Genomic DNA, 19911 nt, shown 5'->3' with positions numbered 1-19911 from the left:
TCAGCGGGTGGTGAGCAATTGCATTGTGCATCACTTGTTTGTACATACTATTATTACTTTCGTATTATCCCCATTGTATCATCATTATTATTATTGTTATTATTATTTTTGTTATTTTTTTTTTCCTGTCTTATTAAACTGTCTTTATCTCAACTCACGGGCTTCACTTTCCATTTCTCTCCCCCGTCCCAGAGAGGGAGGGGGGAGGGTGAGCGAACGGCTGCGTGGTGTTTAGCTGCCGGTCGGGTTAAACCACGACAAGATGCAAGCAGTGAATTCCCGCATTGTTAAATTTGGTTTAATTCAAAAGGTTTCCAGAGCTGTTCATATTAGTATTGCACACCCTAAGGCACAAAGCATAGAGGGGCAGTGGTTAGAGAAACAGCATTAGAAAGCTACATAATTCACATATAAATGTCTGCACCAATGTTTCTCCATCAATATTCTGTGAATATTGGACAGAATAAAAGTACTGAATTTAAGAAAGAACTAACCTTTTTATTTTCCTTCACCTGCGAGAAGAGAGGGGGAACATGTTTCTTTCATTATCAGCCCTCCCTTAGTAGCACTGAATAGCAAGGATGCACACCTTGCAACACAACACACAAGGGAAGAATAGCTCTTTTTTTCTCTACAAATAATACTACTTCCACTCTGGATCAGCAACAATTCCGATAAAGTTTTTAACTAGTACAACTGTGGTTTTCTTATTCATAGTTCTTTAATAGTGAGGTATTCCACAGCCCTATATCTATGGTTTCATATGCAAAATAGCTTAGAAATAATAAACTCAAATTTTCAGATAAGCTTTCTTCTGATTTATGCACAGCTCTTAGCCGTCTGAATTCAAAGGCATCATAAAGCTAAGAAGTTTCTCTCTGGTGTTAAATTATCAAGATTATTTCACTACTTCACACTTTCTTTCTCCTTTCTTCTTTTCTGAGTCACCCATCCATTCATTATTCACCACAGGGTGTTGTTTCATCCCTCCCCCCCCCCGAAAATAATATTAAACCAAAGTTTATATAAGTCAGATGAAATTCAATCTGTATATCTGTTTGTATTTATCACCTATTTGTTGTGACTGTCTGCTAACTACTAAAGTAATTTTCCTTCAGGTTATCTAATAAATTTGAGCAATTACCTGTATAAAAGCCATCGTATTTACAAATTTATTTTTTTGCTCTTCTGTATTGGATCCCATGGGCAGCTAATGGAATTCTGATGCAGAGATGAGGCACCTCTGACATGAATCCATTAACACCGTTTCACAATACGAGAATTAGTGATCAAATACATTTTCCTCTTATTCACCTTTTCTCCCAGTTAAGCTGTAATCAACAACTCATGACAAGTATGTTGTTGACCGTGGGACAGATTTTCTTCTTGATGTACATGGGTCACTGATATTTACTTTATAAACTTAGAAGAACACACTGTATATGAGTGCAGAAAGAAATGGACTATTAACTTTCACTGGTTATTGAAAGGCAACCATTTCATGAGAAAAGAGAAAGTGATATAGAAAATGCTACAGGTAAATGTATATAGATAAATGAACATATAAGCTTATATATATATGTCTATGTAAGTATAAATATACATGTAACCATTGATATTTTCATTCTAATTGTACTTGTTCAGTGAAAGATCTGGTAACTCACTGACTAGACAATCTTTATTTTGGACCATTACAAAAATGTGAATAAGCATCCTGTTCAAAGTATAATTTAGGTTTAACCTAGTCGTTTATTTTTCAATTGAAGAAGTTCCTTCAGGGCAGAATTTTTTTTGGAAAGAAACTGAAGCAGAAAATATTCTGAGACATTTTCAAGGTTAAAAAAGAAAGAAATGTGGTACATTCTTAAATTCATATCACGTGCTACAATACAGCAGATAAGATGAATAAAAAGTTCAAATAATTAAATAAGCCCACACAACATGTACTCACAGTGCTCTCACAGTAAAACAGACCAAAGGAAGTAAAGGCATTAGCAAAAATCTCAAATTCTCCACAGAGATTTAGAGAAATTATTTGCGAGGTTGGTACAGAGGTTGCAGAGGCACTTTGTGGTTGTATTTTGATTTAAGTTCTTTACAAGAATCAGTAACAACACTCTCAGCAATACAAAGGAAAAAAATAGAAAAAAAGAAAGAGAAAGAAAGAAACGGCAAATAGTGGGGCAAACACAGGATCAAGATATTATGCTGTTATTTTTTGCAATATAACTGCTGGATCTGCTCAATACATGTGTGCTTCTATTGAAGGACGTGCATTTTAGAAATACATTGAGTTTTTTCTTTTTATTACTTTGTTTGATTAAAATATTAGAAAGCTTTCCTTTATAAAATGAATTCATCCCTTTACTGTTTGAGCTATTAGCTGTACTTACAGGCATAGTTTATTATGTGCTCCTGCCAAATGTGGTTGTGTATCCCTCACAGGTCTGCTATCACAAACATTCATTTACTTTCCTGCTGAGAATTTTTCTAATCAAGTAACCAACGACTGGAAAGCTCTAAAATAGTCCCGGGGAGAAAACGACACCAACAAACAACAGAGATTCTATGTCAACACTACAAACTCAGCAGTGTTTGCACAGTAGCAAATACTGAAGAATCTGCCTAAAAATCAGGAAGAATAGGAAAATACTGTCGCATGTCACTTGGGCTTGACACAGCTAGCTTTAACCAACAAGGCTGATAGTCCTCCTTTCTTCTTCAGCTTTCCCTGCTGCCTTTTGTATGCACTGCCAGCTGAAGCTAGACTGCTCTGGATCCTCAGGATAGTTCAATTAAAGACAGCTGGGGTTATTGTTTTCACTTCACTACTGTAATGGGAATGTAAGCTTATGAAAAGAAAAATATCAATTACAAACACCCTGCTTCTCTCTTCAGTTATACCGTTGCACTAAGAATCATAGATTTCAGTCCCCTTCTACTCAGTATTTGAAGGGTACTAAAACTAGAAAATGAATTCCTGCTAGAATGCCATCACTTATTTCCAAGCTGACTGTTGGTCATGTTAGTATGATGACCAAATAAACAACACAGCAGTATTTGTACATAAATTTAGACTTGACGAATACCATCATCTGTAACTTATAGAACCTTTCCATTAAGTGATTGGTGAAACATTGAACAGATAATTGTCATTGTTAAATTTGAAAATAAAAAAGGAAACTCAAGAACCATAGGATGAGTATAATTGGAAGAGCTTAATATTTATTATCTCTTCCTTTCAAAGTTTACCATTATCCTTGATCCCATGCTTAACGATTCCTATTGTAAATAATTTAGAATAATGAAAAGTAGTCTAAAACCAAGTTTCATCAAGATAGTGTCAATCTCCATAATAGAGAACAGGCAGGGCTTACAAGGGAAAAAGACAGCGTTAGACATACTGCTCACTAATGCATGAATTTGTTTCCACATCATTTCTTTCATCACATTTCCTCTTAGTAACTTTTGACTTAGTAATACGTCATGAGCTTATCTATGTCCTTTTTCTTCATTATTTTGGGCTCTTGCTGGGATGACATGCCACTATGTAATTTGCCAGCACTGCACTGGAGTCAGTTGTGATATATTAGCTTGACAGGGAAAGAGTTTTTCCTGTAGGCTCTTAAAACTACAAAATGTGCCTTTCCAAGTGTTTGGAAAGAGCTTAACTCACATTAGGCAATTTAAATTAATAAATAACAATGGACTGGACAGCAAAGTCCTAGAGCTTCAGGTGGCATTTTCAGGTGGCATTTTCTTCTAGGCATTAGAATGCTTCCAGGAACACTCGGTAATGATGACACAATGTCAGATGTTAAATTATCAAGTAAAGAAATGTATTGTCTTGGTCTAGATTTTGTCTGTTCAGCTCTTCTAATATCTGAAAACCAAAAAGCGCTTAAGGGTAATAGAGAACTGAGGGTGGTTTTAATTCTGCCTAGATGAACTATGGATGACAGGAGAAAGAGAGAAAGTTGCCTAGTCTGTTTTTCCAGTGAACAGACAGAATCTGGATTTAAATAATTTAACCGGATCACAGCATGTTTATAACTTTTTTTTTTTTTTTTTTTTTTTTTTTTTTCCAAATTTCTGGTGCTGAGAACATGAATGAAAACATTAATTTAAAGGAGTTTTTATACAAATGATATACTGGTACATTAAAAATCTTAAGGTATACAACAAATTATAGAAAACTTCTGTGGCAAATATGCCAGCTGAGATTATATGTCCGCATTCTTTTTTTCTTTTTTTTTTTTTTTTTTTGGTCTGCATGTTTTTTTCTATTCTCAGTATAAATAATTCATAGCAGATGCCAATTTTCACTGATACCAAAATATTATTCCAACAGATATCAGAAGCCATGAGTACATAGGTACAATTTTATTTTTGACTAGCCCAATTACTTGTGAGCACCTATGTCTAGTTTCAGAATGCAATTAGTACAATTGATATGGCATATTTCACTTTATATTTCTTCTAATAATCATTTGTTTAGCAACAGTTCTAGATGTTTACTGCAAATTTGTGTGCAGCCAAAACAACGGGAAAAGGAAGTAGACTTGACTAGATTTGAAAAATAGAACAAATATTCCTTCAACCATCATATATATAATTATAGAGAAAGCGTTATTAGAGAAAAACTTGTTAATATAGTTATAAATGCTGATCACATGTATTTATGGTTTAAACCTAGAATTTTTCATTCTCTTTATCATTATTAAACTTTATCATCTGCTTTCTTGTAGATTGGGCAAGTTGGAGTACCTAACATTTTGTACTATGCAAAATTTGAGGATGGCTAGAGAAGGAGGTAGATACTCATGGGTACAAATAAATGCATTTTATGTATATATAAATAAACCTTCTCTCTCCCCTCTTTAGATTAGCTTTTACAACTCTTTTAAATTTACTTTTAAAATAATATGCTTTTGATTACTGAAAAGTTCAAGTCATCCTATTCAAACAGTATGCTGCATTTCGGTTGTCTGAAAATTAAAGAAAAATCTCTAATACTACTGCTACAGATGTCATTTAAATTATTTTTTGTACTTCGTGCATCATTTCAATACTCTTACCAGACTCCTGATTTGGACTTCCTGACTTGAATTGCTGCTGTACATGAAATTCAAAGACAATGCTATAACTTTTATTTTCAGAGAAAATGGTAATTTCAATGAGTTTTCCTTTCTTAAAATTTTCAAAATGCTTAATCAATTCCTAGATCAATCTCCCTTACTAGATGAAAGGCATCTAGATCAGTAGTCCCTTACCATCACTAACTTGTTATGAGAAAAGTCAGCTTGATCTTATTCTTCCACTTGTTGGGCACTGTTCACCATCATCTGCTGGTGCTCATTGTTCTACTAATCACTATGCCCAGTCAACCTATCTTGCCTCAAAATAACAAATCAATTCAATTAGAACATTAGTATATACATACATATAAAAAAAATAACTCCCATCTGAGAGTACTTTTTGTTCTATCCTATTGCACTGAATGACTTTCTCACACGGACCTTTATTTGTATATTCTTAACTCTTTATGAAACATTTTCACGGAATCACTGAAATGTTGAAGTTGGAAGGGGCCTTTGGAAGCCACCTGATCCAACCCCCCTGCTCAAGCAGGGTCACCCAAAGCCACTTGCCTAGGGCTATGTCCAGGCGGCATTTAAAGATCTCCAAGGAGGGAAATCCCATTGCCTCTCTGGGCAACCTGTGCTAGTGCTCTGCCACCCACACAGTGCTCAAGTGTTTCCTGATGGTCAGAGGAAAACTCCCATGTCCTAATTTGTGCCCACTGCCTCTTGTCCTGACACTTACAGAAAATGTAATAGTTTGCAGTGAACCAAGGAGATAGAACTTAATAAATGTGTTTTGTTCCAGTGTTTGATCGAAGTGACAAGCACACAGAGGCACATGACAGTCCCTAGCAAAATCTCTAATTCTTGTCAGGAAGAGCAAGACACAAGTCTTGCTGTTCTCTCTGAGACATCCTCTGTGTCATCAGCAACTCATGGATGCAGGGTTTGATACTGGACATGTCTTAATTCAAAAGGTGTAGAAACCAGTCAATTTGACAATCCTTTTTCTTCCAGAATTTAACCTTCAAACCCACAAATTTCAGCAGCAAGTAGCAACACAAGTTCTTAAAATTGGGTAGTGGATAGAACCTTCTGCTTTTAATTCTCTCTTAACCTCTGCTGAGCTGCTGCTCTTTCAAATGCTTCTAGAGCTACCTGATTTAATTCCCTCACTTTATCAGTTGCTCATTATTATTATTATTATTATTATTATTTTTTCCTGGATTAGCCATATCCCAGTGATGCACCAGCCCTGGTGATGGTAGGGCTATGCCACAGCATGCAGCCACCAGACTCCTGGCACCACACTGGTGTTGGGGACGCCTTGTCAAAGCCAGACAAATATTACAATGCTGCACCAGACCAGGCTAGCAGATGAGCAACCAGGTGAGCAAGGGCAGAAAAGGGAGAGCAGGGAAGGGCCAGGCAGGGCAGAGAGTCTGGATCTACATTGGCCTATGATAATAAAATACACACAGTCACAAACTTAACTGCATCATGTCCCTAGAGGAAGGTGGAGGCTCCCAATAACCATGGGCAAAGTGATCTTGCCACAGCACACCATCTCTCTACCCCATCACAATCCATGCTACAGGGAGCTGGAAGCTCTCCACAGCACAAGGGGGCCACCACCACTGTCCCCCCCCCCCCCCCCCCCCCCCTTCAGGCAGCTGGAAACTTCCCTTGGACAAGGACAAAGGGAGCTCTGCACCATTTTGCTTCTTTGATTTTAACATGAGTACAAACTCCTTTATCTAATTCTTTTCACTTTTCTACAACTTCTCAAGTTTTCAAACAGGCTGTTCTTCGAGGCAGAAAAAAAACTTCAAAACTTTATTTTACACAACTTTTATCGTACCTAAACATCTTAAGATGTTTTTTTGTGGTTGTTGTTGGTTTTGTTTTATTTATTCATTTATTGCTGTTTTACTTGTTAATACTTAAGAAACTGAAGCAACCAAATCAACATGTTGCTTTAATAAGTACCTTGATTTTCTACATCCTTTACCAAGGAAAAAGCAATTAGCTGGGGGATAATGAACACTGTATAACACTTCTTACATTTCAGAGCAGAAATAATACATTGTGTCAGAATATGCTTTATAGGCAATTACAGCCTCCCAGATGAACGTAAGCAGCTACTGAAGTTACAGTCACAAACATGAGCATTTGCATTTTCAAGGTTCCAGAGGACTCACAGACCACAGGACGACAGGCTCAGTGAAGTTGGAACCCTTCTGAAGCAGGAGCTAAGTTACAGAACCGAGTTAACAGGAATGATTTTCGTTTCAAGACTGGGGTATTTTTCCCCAAGCATGCCTCAAAAGAGGCCCTTTATTGATTTAAGAAAAAGCAGGAATCCTGCTAAAGGGAGCTTTTCAAAGATAAACTGTTTCCTTCCAATCATCTTTTTCTTTAAGCTCATCTTACAAAAACAGCTATCATCATATCATCATAAAAAAGTCCCTGACAACACTACTGTCATCATGACCACAGTTATATTAACAGAAACGAGAAATATTTTTTAAAAATAGTAGAAAATAGGAGTCTATACATAACCCATACACCATCACAAAAATTATTAATGAAAGAATTAAACATTAACTTTACAACCCCATTTTTTATCATTTCAAACACTCAATTTAAACACTACCTATTTAATTTTAAGAGCTGAACAAGTTTAAGCTTGATACTAAAAGCCTTTTTTTTTTTTTTTTTTTCCTTTAATTGAATGTTACCTTTTTCATGAACGGAGAGCACATTCCTTTAAAATACTACTTTCTTAGAAAAATAAAATAACATTTGAGATTTAAAGAACAATAAATTTGGAATGGGGGACAGCTTAAGAATTAGGGAATAAGATTTCAGTTTCAGCCCAGTACGTGATTTCTTAAATTACTCAAAACTGAATAGAACTTGATTGTCTTAGGTTTGCCACCAGTCTATTCTGCATTTTTTATCCTTGATGGTTCAGCACAATGGTTTTAAACAAATTATTAGAAAATTCAGTATTAATGGCCCAAATATCCAATTTTCAAGTATTGATACATCCTTGAATGTTTTCCAAATCATGTCTTTGCTCAAATAAGAGAACACAGGTATCTCCAATGCACCTCTCTTGGCTCTGCCTATTAAGTGAAAATTTGCAACAGTAGATTAATAGATTTTGTATACAGGATAACCACATTAATAATTATAATGTAAAGCTTTGCTCATCCTTGGGTAACAAGGGTTACCCCTTGGGTACCCCTTGGGTTACCCCTTGGATACCCCTTGGGAGTACTTTCACAATTACATTCAAGTTTGTAAGCCTTTTAAAATGATTAATTAGATCTTCTGCACACTTTATATCTTTTTACACAGAACATAGTTAGAAAAAAGCATTAATACTAACAAATTTTAAAACCAGTTTACTAATATGGAATTGAATAAGTTCTGTTTCTTTTTCATTGCTGTCATCAAAAAATGAAGAATTACAATAGACAGCCTTTCTACATATCCATGGTTTCTAATGGAACATGTAACAAGCGCATCAGCTCATAAAGTCGTAAGATAAAGCAATGTGTTACCAGCTCTCTGCTAATTGGAACGTGAACTAAAATTAAAAATACTCTGTTTGTACCCAATCATCTCTACTGTCAACAGGGGAGACTACAAACAAACAAACAAACATGTTGAAAAAGTCCATCACTTCAGTAGGAGAGGACAGGAATCACTAAAAATATACCTGATATGAAATTAAGGGGATCTCCTCTCCCTCTGCTAAAGAAAAAGAATAATAAGCTTTTCCAGAAAGCTATTTATCTTCACAGGCAGCCTGAGGCTGCTCTAGCACTGAGGCCTGGTTTTAGACTGGAGCAGAATTTGAGAAGATGGATGTAAATTGTTTGCTTATCCCAGATTACCCCAGGTCCATGCAAGACCATTAGCTATACCTAATGACTTTTTTTTTACTTTGGTAGTATTTTACACATTCCTTAGGAAATTTAAACATGACATGCTCCATGCTCCCATCAATTTTTCTGCCACTGTCAAATAGTAGTCCACAGTATTGTGGGAGACTTTATAGAAATAAAACATGAATCTAAAAAAAAAAAAAAAACAAAAAAAAACAAAAGACATTCTTCAGAGACATTTCCTCATACACAGGCAAACAACTGCATTTAACAGCCAGAGAAAGAGCAGTAGTCACAAATTAGCCCTCAACCCATTAGCCCTCTGCTAATTTCAGAGTCATAGGATCCCTCGGGTAATGGTCCAGTTCAGCTACTTATACCCGATTACAAGAAGGAGAGAGGTCAAACACTTAATCTATGAAATGAGGGTAATTATAAAGATCATGTCAGCAACTTCAATGAGAGTGATGTAGTTCTGGGATACGGACTACATAAGAGATGCCAGGTGCTTTTTTCCCCCTCCAGCTTCCCTTGATTGTACTTAGTTAACAAATAAAAAATAAAAAAAAAATTCTCTAAAACTAACTTACTGTCAAGATAATGTTCTAATAATGAAGACTTCTTAAATGTAAGCAATAAAATCAAACAGCTTCAGCTTTCATTTTAACGATATCTGGTGTTAAATGTTTTCCTGCATATAATAAAATTTTATTAAAAATTAGTCACTGAAGAAAAAGGACTCTAGAAAAAGTTAGGTGGAAGCTTTCTTAGGAAATATGAAAAACATTCAATCTGAAACAAATTCAGGAAATAAAAGGTATGAGAACCTGTTGATGTTCTCTTATGAATCATCATTAAAGCAAAACTAATACAAGACTATGGTTGGTATCTAGTTGATCAAAATGATAATAAAAGTCTATAAGCCTACAGAGAGCTATAAAAACTGAACAGGAGAGACCTTCATGAGCGAATAGTTTATTCTAGTCATGCTTCTGCAATTAGATTACTTTTCATCTTTCTAAAAACAAATCTCTTACTACATTAGGCTTAAAGATACTTTTAGTACCTGAGCTCTGTAATGTAAGTACCTTAGAAGGGCACATGTATTCCTTACTCTGAAATTAAATTCTAAACCAAAGGAAGATGTCATTTTTCAATGCTATTTTACTTTCATAATGTTTGTGTGTTAGGAAAGGGTTATATGATTGGATGTCACTACTGCATATTACACATACGGCTGACTCTGCATTTATTAATAGCCTTTTTCTTTTTTTAATTACCGTTTCCCAATCCCTGTGCTGAATGCAATGAACTACAGGTCACTGAAATTGCAGGTGCCAGTGATATCTCATTAACTCTGTCAGAAATAAAAGTGGAGGAAACAAATGTAGAAAAGCAGTGAGCTACCACAGAAGCAGCCTTCCTAAGGCTGTCCTTGACGTTTTTTCTGTTTACTCATAGTTGGCCACACATGTTGTATTTTTTGCCCTTAGCTTAAACCCTGTTTCCTCTGGTAAAGGTGGGTATACATTTATTTATTTTTCTCCTCTGTTGTTAAAACAGAGAATTTCTGAAGAGATTCAAACACACATGGCTACATCTGTATTGGTTTGTATTATCCCGGAGTTCAATTTTACATCAAAGAAGTTTTGCTCAATGTGGTTTTTACAATTACATGGAGTTTTCACTTACCACCACAGCTAACTAAACAGGCTAAAAATCCATCACAGTTTCAGGTCTAAGCTTTTATTTTATTATCTTTTTGAAACAGACCCTTTAACAAACCTGCCTCAGACAACACCGGACCCTGAGGCCTGAATATTCATTTTATAGAAAAACTGTGTCATGTAATTTATTAAGTTTGGGGAAGGAATAGGAGACTCAGAGAGGAATATTTAGCTAGGCAGAATGAGAGAAAAATGCTCAAAAGTGGTATGTTAGGAGAAGTGATCATGACTACTTAGAAACAAGGAAGGGAAAAATGAAAGGTGGGGGAAAAGAGGAAAACCTTGAGCTACTCTGCCCTCGTGGTACAAAATACCAAGTAGATGCAGAATGTGATCAAAGTGATTTGGGCAACAGCAAGGAAGTACTCAGCAAAATCAATAGAAAATTGGAAAAGAACAGTCATAAATATTTTACTTTATAGAGCTTTGGTTTTCTCCCGTGAAAGAGAGACTATGTAACCAAAAAGCATATGCATATTGTGAATGTCAAGTATCCAATCCCTTACACTAGCATTTTTTTAAATTCAGCCTAACATCTTGTATTTTTCAAAAGAACACCTTTGACTTGTCATTTGATCTCTGAAGCGGGGTTATTACCAACAAAATTTGGAATGCTTCCTGACACAATACAAGTCAGATTGAAATTTACTACCTAAAGAGAAATAATTTCCTAGTTATTTTTTCAGCATGTTGTAGCAACAGAGGTCACCCCTAAGTAAAAATAATCAGATGCACTTGAAAAGCTTTTAGAGACTTATGACACAAGTAAATCCACAATTTTATTCAAGTTTTTTTTTTCATAGTTTCTTGAGCAACAAATTTTCAGCCGCTTTGTTCAGGAGTCAGAACCTTCATTTATATTACAATATAAAATATTGTAATATTGGAGTAGTGGAATCTTACAACACATTATCTGATCAGTAATAGTTCCACTTTTAGAAAACAGAAATTATTTCCTTTAGTAATTTGTTCTAAGTTTGTGTTCTGACCTACAAAGGGAAAAGGATGAGATGATATATTGCTACACTCAGCTGGTTATATTTTCTTTAATCTAAAGCTATTGTATTAGTTTTCAATGATCTACAAATAAATATGAAAATAAAAAAAAATTGTTCATCCTTCATAAACATGGACGGACCCAACCTACACATCCCTAATGTTTCTTCAGTCTTTCAAAATGTTTATGCATATTTTGAAGAAATCTACACATGTAATTACAGTTCCTTTCAAATTTCTAGTCAATTATCACTATAATATCCTAGTCTTATCAGTAATATGATACACAATTTTCTATGACTAATATTCAGTATAAGTAATTAACTACTCTATCATTATTTCATATAAAATATTTTTATCAATCATTTCTAGTTTTGTAGAATGAAATGTTTAAGGGTCTAGAGCCTAAGAAATGTTCTGTTTCACTAGATGAATCATAACCTTTTTCTAGGTTAAAAAACACACATACAAACAACAGCAACAACCACCACCAAACCCTGAAAAAGTTAAGTCAGGAAACTTAGATTCCTCACAGTAAAGGCATCTCATATTTTCAGCAGCCCTGGTCAGTGTCTTTAGCAGATGCTCATTATGCCTTCAAAATAATTGCAAGCCTAAATTTAACCTAAATACATGGAAGTGCCAACACAGAAAACTTGGGCTCGGCTCTACATGGCCATTCCAAAATGCTTTTCTGTCTGGCCTATTCTGACCAAATATCCAGACATGTACCTTCCTTGAACAGTTTCACAAGCTGAGGCCCAGAAGAACACTTTCCTAAGCTTAAAGCTAGTATTAATTTCCTGAAACTCATTTAGATAGCACATGAAGTATATTTATTTCTGGGAGAAAGGATGATAGCCCACAGTACTTCAAATTTTCTGGATTTTTACATTGATCCACGTATGCTGGAATACACAATAGTCAGAATATCCAATACAGAGGCAAGAGCTCCTTGCAGCAGTTGCCAGGAGGAAAGTGTAATTTTTTTGTGAGATTTTGCTATCTTTTGAAAATGCATTCAATGCATTCACACTGGAATAGCCGTTTCCCTACTTTTCTACAGGATAGTTCTCATTCATACTCAGTCTATATATTCTCTATCAAGACTAGGACACTGAAGTGGCATTTAATATGTTCTTTCAAATTATGCACTGTATGGGAAGGGGGTGTTATTTTCTTCACAGTTCGAAATTCTTGGATATTTCTACTCTTAAAATAGTGCAGTTCACAAAATACAAAAAACCCACAGGGCATTTATAATGAAAGAATTCATTTGGGGAATATGTGAAACAAAGTTAGGCAAAAACACCCCGGAGCAATGTGATTATTCTGGTATCCTTGTCACCGTATGGTCCATTATTTCTGTATTCAACCTCACCACTGCAAATAGAAACTTTTTCTCTGTTTCACTTCTGATTTTGGTATACCATTAATATTCCAAATTACTGAATCTTATTTGGTTCCATTCTAGGTACAGGTATCTTTACACTCCACAGCCAAATATATTTGAATGATATCTATTAAATAAAATATTTATTAAGTGTAATGTTAGCTTTTTTTTTCAGAAAGGGGAATTAAAGCAAACTGAGTAAGAATGCATTCCACCTAATAACTCCACATATTTGAGAAGAGCTCTACAACTTCTGAGTTGTTTTTTATGCCAAGCTACAGTTAGTGCAGAAAAGGCCTCAACAGGAAGGCAGAACCAGTACACAATTCACAAATTACCCCAAACCACATTTCCCGTGGTGGGTAATCTAGTCAATGTTATAATATCTATCCATTAACAATACACTCTTCCAGTACCTAAATGCCTATGAAATTCCAGGTCCTTAGGCACTCATTTAGAGATTTAAAGGGAGAGCAAAGTGGAGTTTTAGCCCTCCTCATCATCATAATTTTTCCCTTTCCTCATGACCTCTGTTCATGGGAATGAGGCAAGGAAATTGCTGCCACTGAAGCCAGCTCTGGCAACTCTAAACTCACTTGGGAAGATTTTCCATTTCCAGAATACATAATGGTTACTTGCTGGGACATGATGGTGCAAAAAGAAACTGTATAATAAAAAGAATTGTCATGATCTAGAAAGTTAAAGACCTCATAAATCAAGATTAATGGCCAGCTTTCTGATTGTGTGTGGTTTCCTTGGAGGTGTTACTGCCATTGAACTCACACACAGTCTTCAATCCATTTATAATGGTAAATACTTTCACCACTGACATCTGTGTTATGATGGGTAAATGATGGCTCAAGTGGGTTTGGTCTGAAATATTACTGCCAATCCTGTATTTTACACTGTAGTAAATTTTACATATTAACTCTTTTAAAACATAGCAAAATGTGCATCAGACTGATACTGCTTCTGACCAATTTAAGCAAACTCTATCTATGATTTAAATGTAAGAATTTCCCATTACCACTCACTATTCCAAATTCCTGAGCTATCCAGATCAACATATTTCCCCCTGATTTATGCACTTTTTTTTCTTACAGATTTACATTGATTTTTTTAAACTTAGATTTCTTCATATTAGCTTCCTGAAAGACCCAAATAACTCCTTAGCAAATCATCTTTTTAAAATGAACCTTTCATAAGAAATCTGTCAATTTAATTTCTAATTATCCTATCTATACCATGTTGTTTTAAGCATCTTCTCTACAGAAATACAACTTTCATATCCAAATTGTTTTTAATGAGAAGCAGCCCAATCTTGTAGATGACTGTTCTGAAATGATACTGATGTCATACATCATATGATGTACTCTTTCACAGATTTAAAATAAGTTTGACGTTTCTGGAAAACACTTTTTAGGCTGGATGAGAATATCTTTGAAATAAGATATTTGCCACACAAATGATCATTTCTTTCCTGAAGGTTAAACTGCTACTTATCAGACATGACAAGACGCTTAAGTACCGCTCATCTGAAGTTCCCATTTTGACATAGGAAAACTTATTTAAAGTAATCAAACACATTTACATTCACATAAATACTATCCTGTTATATTAAAATGTTTATGCAAATGTAATAGAGAAAACGATACACCTGTAGTTAGATTTACTTGGTTTAAGAGTAAAACAAAGCCAAGGAAAAGATGCATAAGAATGGGTGTCATAAAAAAGAAGCCTTTCATAATACAGCACAGATGTAGAGAGTATAATTCTGGACTGACTATGATTACTTGACAACCTATTTCACAGTAGCAGATTTCAATGGTTTTAAAATCACAGATAATGCACAGATTTATAATAATGAGGTGTCAATATGTGGAAGAGCAGGACTGCAAACCATTATTTTTGCAGACATTTTCATGGCATATGCCATGTGCAGAGAAATGTGAGCAATGTCTATTAAAGAGACAGTATAACTTATTTAAACACTCGTGGGATAGAGCGGACTTAGACTGCAGCATGGAAATACTGCTACATTTTATAAACAGGAACATTAAACACAAAATCTATTTGATTATGGAAAGAGAATGAAGAATATTTTGTGTTTCAATCAAATGTCAAAAAAATGCAATTTTAATCTCTACATTGTATTCACATTTCCTTTTTTGCACTACAATAATACCTGCAAAACCAAAGAGAACTCAAATACTTCAAAGCCTCTGACCCTATATCAATATTAAACACAGGCACAGTGACTTTTTCGGCTTTATCTTTCAGTGCACCTATGCTTTCATGACAGGCGCAAACATTCGCAACCAGATGAAAAAGACAATAAGAAGAAAGCAGACCATTCTACAGACACACTCATTAGGAAAAATGTGCTCCAGGGATCCCAGGGCTCAGCCTGCAAGTCCCATGAGAAGAGCCCACATTGCTGCAGTAATCTTAATCTGTAGATTAAAATCTGTAGATTAGATCTGTAGAGAACCAGTAATCTTAATCTAAATAGGCACTGATATTCCCATGGGTTGCTATTAATACACTGCTTTGTTTCAAGAGTTAATGATTTTTTTTTGAAGTGAAGTTTTCTTCCTGTAAAACAGTTAAGGAACCTCCAATAATTATTTTAAGACTAGCAACATGAGATCCAGTTTTATAATCATATTCTGATGTCTGAAATTATATTTCAATTTTCATTACACCCTGAAAGATTACTAATTTTTGGCTCCAACCACTGTACTAATAGTGTTTATTAACAGCTGCTATATAAAAATTACAAATTGACTATGAATTGGCAATTCCCATTTTTATTTCAGGAAAGAGTATGAAAATTTAAGGTGGATATTAAATTGTCCATCCATCATCCTTCTGTAACATTTCCTTTTGTAATTGAAATCACAGGCTTGTGCTAGATTTATTGAGCCAGTTGAATACAGAAGCAAAATGTAACCCTGGAGATGAAAATTATCAGGATAGCTGTCAATCACTGTTAAACCTTGACTGCATTAAAATGTCTTAATCTATTTACTCAAAACACTTTGCATTAAAGATTTATTTTAAAATTATACTTTCTCCTAAACTCTGTTCCCATTTCCTGGACATGTTGTGTGAGTCAAAGATCCCTTTTGGCAAATTCTGTTTGGGTTTCCCAGTTTGTTTTCTGGTTTTATATTAGACTTTTTTTATGAAAAACACAAACGGTGTCACTGTTGAGTGCTGTAATGCCACAAACACATTATCAATGTCTGGCAGGTAAATAATCCTATGAATTAACATTCTCACTTGTTTTTGATGTAAATCCATCTTCCTCGTAGATTTGTTATGCAAACATGGTCCATTTAGCAAGTGATAGAATTTTGTTCTTCAGCAAATAAAAGTACCCACTTCCCAACTTTGTAAAAGTTTATTGACATCGGAAACAGGCTTAGAATTATCTTCCAAATTCATCCTAATCTTTCAATGAATTTTAAATCCTCCTTAGTTCCAGTTTGATGATTCTACAGGACAAACTCTCAAAAATGCTTAAAAAAAAAAAAAAAGTGAGGGAGAAACCATACCTTGGTGCTGGTGCTTGTCATTTGAAATGGAACTTTTGAGCCCTTTGTAGCTAGGGGTGTCAGCTTCGCAGCTGGTTTTGTAGGCATTCGATTCATAGCAGGAGGCTGATTGTGCAGAACAGAAGACAGGCAAAGCTGCACAGTTTCCTTCAGAGCTTTCAGCTGTGACTCCTGGGGAAAATAAGAAATCACCAGTTCTCCAAGATGTGTTATAATGAACACAATTGCTTGCTTTCTCTCTCTACATTAAACACCACATTTAGAACCAGCTGCTGTTTTTTCTTATTAACAGGAAAAATTAAGGCTGTTTAATGCAGTTTTTAAATAGATAAACTTATTGTTTATTAAACATGAAACTTTAAAAAGTCATGGAACTCTTCCCTTTCATCCATGCATTTTATCCATATCGTTTATTGCAAATACTTATTAAATATTTTATATTTAAAGGAACAAAAATACAGCAAATATATTTTCACATATAATAGGAAGAATCACATTACACAAGTATTGCAAAGACAAGCCTTTCATGGAATTTTGTTTATAATATTCAGAATAATTAGTAATTTTCATGTTATAAAGATTGATTTTAATCCAACACAAGTATGACTTCCCTCATGTACATACATGTGCATATTATGTTACTGTGCCATATAATAGGCCACAGGCATTTCAAATCTGTTAAGAATATGATTGTCCATATCCATTATTGTGCTTTAACCTTTCAATTGGAGAATACACTGCTATTCCCATAATTACAAGACAGTGCTGGTAACTTGAGAAAGAATACTGCTATTTTGCTCATAAAAATACAGATAGATATATTAATCAAAACAACAGTCTGTCACTGAAATAAATGGAGGCAGTATGAACAGTAAGATAACTATTGTACTGGAGGAATCTCTTTTTAAATCTTTATTCTATCATTGCAAATCACTTAAGTCAAACCTTAGTTATTGAAATAACTTTATTATACTTATTTCAGGGGGAGTTACTCAGCATTTGGTGTTAAAAAAATCTCGCTTTTAGTGTTTGTATTAAAATTACACCTAGAAATACAGAATACATCCACTCATTTTGTCCTTCAAAGATTTTTTAGAAGATACATAAAGAGATGCATAAAGGATCATGAAGTATACTGTGGCAAAAACTGATGGGAAATAGATGTGTAAAATATAACATACTACGTGTCAAATGTTATATGTATGATATAAAAATATTTCACAGTTGTATGAATAAGTATCTTAAGCAATGGGATTTAGCATACATCATTTTGGTTTCGTTCATTTGCTGAACAACTAGTCTTAGATCCTGGCTAATATTTTTGTTTTATGTCAGATAACTTCCATTGAAATTCAGCTAGGGACTCGACTCTATCACATAACTGAGACAGTCTGAAAGAAATAATCACCATTTATTAAAAAAAAAAAAAAAAAAAAAAAAAAAAAAAAAAGGAGTAAATAAACAAGAGTCAGCAGGGAACACTTCAGTTGGCAGGACAAAAGACAGACACAAAAAACTGTTCGTACAGAGCTCAGTAAGGAAAATCAAAGAAACAGGAGATCGAAAGGTGTTCATTTGTTTGCAAACAGACAAAATGGAGTGTCTTTCACTTAAGATGTGTGCAGTGAGAAGGAAAGCTAGATTATCATCAAAGAGACCAGTGTTTTGTATGAGCAACTAATTAAAATGTATGAACCTTGAGCCAGGATGGTAAATCTTTGACCTAATGGCAGTGTAAAACAGTAAGGATTACTTCATCCATCTGATTTGGGATCTTTTAATTTTTAAGTGACAAGAGAAAATCTGAGCACACTTATTTTCTGTTATATATCTTTTTATCTGCCTTTTCAAGAACAGACTACACAGAGAACAGAAATTGCCATTTGACATAGCCTAAATCAGCTAAATTGGCAGAGGTAGCAGGCTGTCTAATTTGGCCTGAAGATATGGACTCAAGCATTATAGCACTACATGACCCTGAATGCTTCCTACACCCTGCATGTGTATGCCTGGGCACCTGATGCACCACCATTAAACACCAGCAAACACGTTCAGGATAATAAACATGGACTCCTCTTGATTCTGAGGGGAAAGTAGCCTCTTGATCCCTAAAATCCTCTTGTTAATTTATCATCCTCTCACCTCACTCTGCTGTTCGTCAATGCTTAATTTGTCTTGGCTACAGCCAGCCATTTTGTCGTTACAGATGTAAAAGCATAATAATCTGTTTTGTTTTCATCCTGAGGGTAGCAAAATTCAATTTTGACTTTGCAGATAATAGCTTTATAAATGCAGCACAAGAGTACAACTTAAAGAAAAAACATCGGAACCAAAGATGTCATTTGACAAAGTTCTCGGTGACACTGGATATACCCAATCGTGGGTCAAATAGACTGTCTGCCTGTCAAAAACACTGTCAAAACACAATGCATGGTTTTTTTTTTTTTATATTAACTAGACCTGTTTATACTCTTGGTATGTGGTTGAATGCAGTACAGAATACTTTGGGCTGTGGTAATTCAAAAAATGTCAATTTTCCAAGGATCCTTCACAGGAACTAGAAAAATGCTGCATTATAAATATACTGCTGAGCAACACTAAGTCTACCATCAGTGCAAAAATTATTTAAAACAAATATTTAGAAGAGAATTTTGATATCCTCCCAAAGGAAAAATACAATTTTATGCCTATTTATAGGCACAGTTTGAGACTCAATCATTCAATTATTCATTTCCAATATAGCTCATGCTCCAAAAATGTGTTCTGCTTTCTACACCTTTTCCATTCCTTTAGCAGAAACTACATGTGCTAACATTCTCAAAACGGTTATGGCCAAGTCTTCACTGAAGACATGGATGGATGATTGGACATCTCTAACTATTTTTAGTTCAGCAAGAAAGCTCGCGACCTGGGCAAAAAGGTGCCTGAAGCTTAAATAGTCTTATTACTTTGCTGTTAGAACTAGTCAAGCATGGCTATTTCTAGTCTCATATTGCTGTTCGCAATTTCACTGATGTGAACTTCATCCTTTTCCTTCGTTTGCACTGTTGTTTAACTCCTGTTTACCTGCTTCATTTCCACTGCACTTGCACAGCATGTGAGCAATGATGCCATCCCAAAGACTTTCTCAGTGATTATTTACCAGAAGACAACAGCAGGCTTCTAGTAAGCCTAGCCCGAAATTAAAATTCTATAATATTTCCTAAGAATGAAACATAGGGTCAGATAAGTCAGCTTAGTGTGCTGCAAATC

General features: G+C 34.9%; 1 protein-coding gene across 1 annotated transcript in view; it reads right to left on the bottom strand.

Moving 5' to 3' along the window:
* LUZP2 (leucine zipper protein 2) overlaps positions 1-19911 on the bottom strand; it is a gene marked incomplete at its 3' end in the record, with an annotated part of 190675 nt that overhangs the window by 31219 nt on the left and 139545 nt on the right. Inside the window, exon 9 of the mRNA XM_082761376.1 lies at positions 16660-16830. Coding sequence (XP_082617502.1) covers positions 16660-16830 — 171 coding nt within the window. The remainder of the gene's footprint in view (positions 1-16659; positions 16831-19911) is intronic.

Source organism: Aythya marila, assembly GCF_965140915.1.
Source record: "Aythya marila genome assembly, chromosome: 5".
Taxonomy (NCBI): Eukaryota; Metazoa; Chordata; class Aves; order Anseriformes; family Anatidae; genus Aythya; species Aythya marila.
The sequence above is the reverse complement of the archived record's forward strand: the minus strand, read 5'-3'. Positions and strand labels throughout refer to the sequence as shown.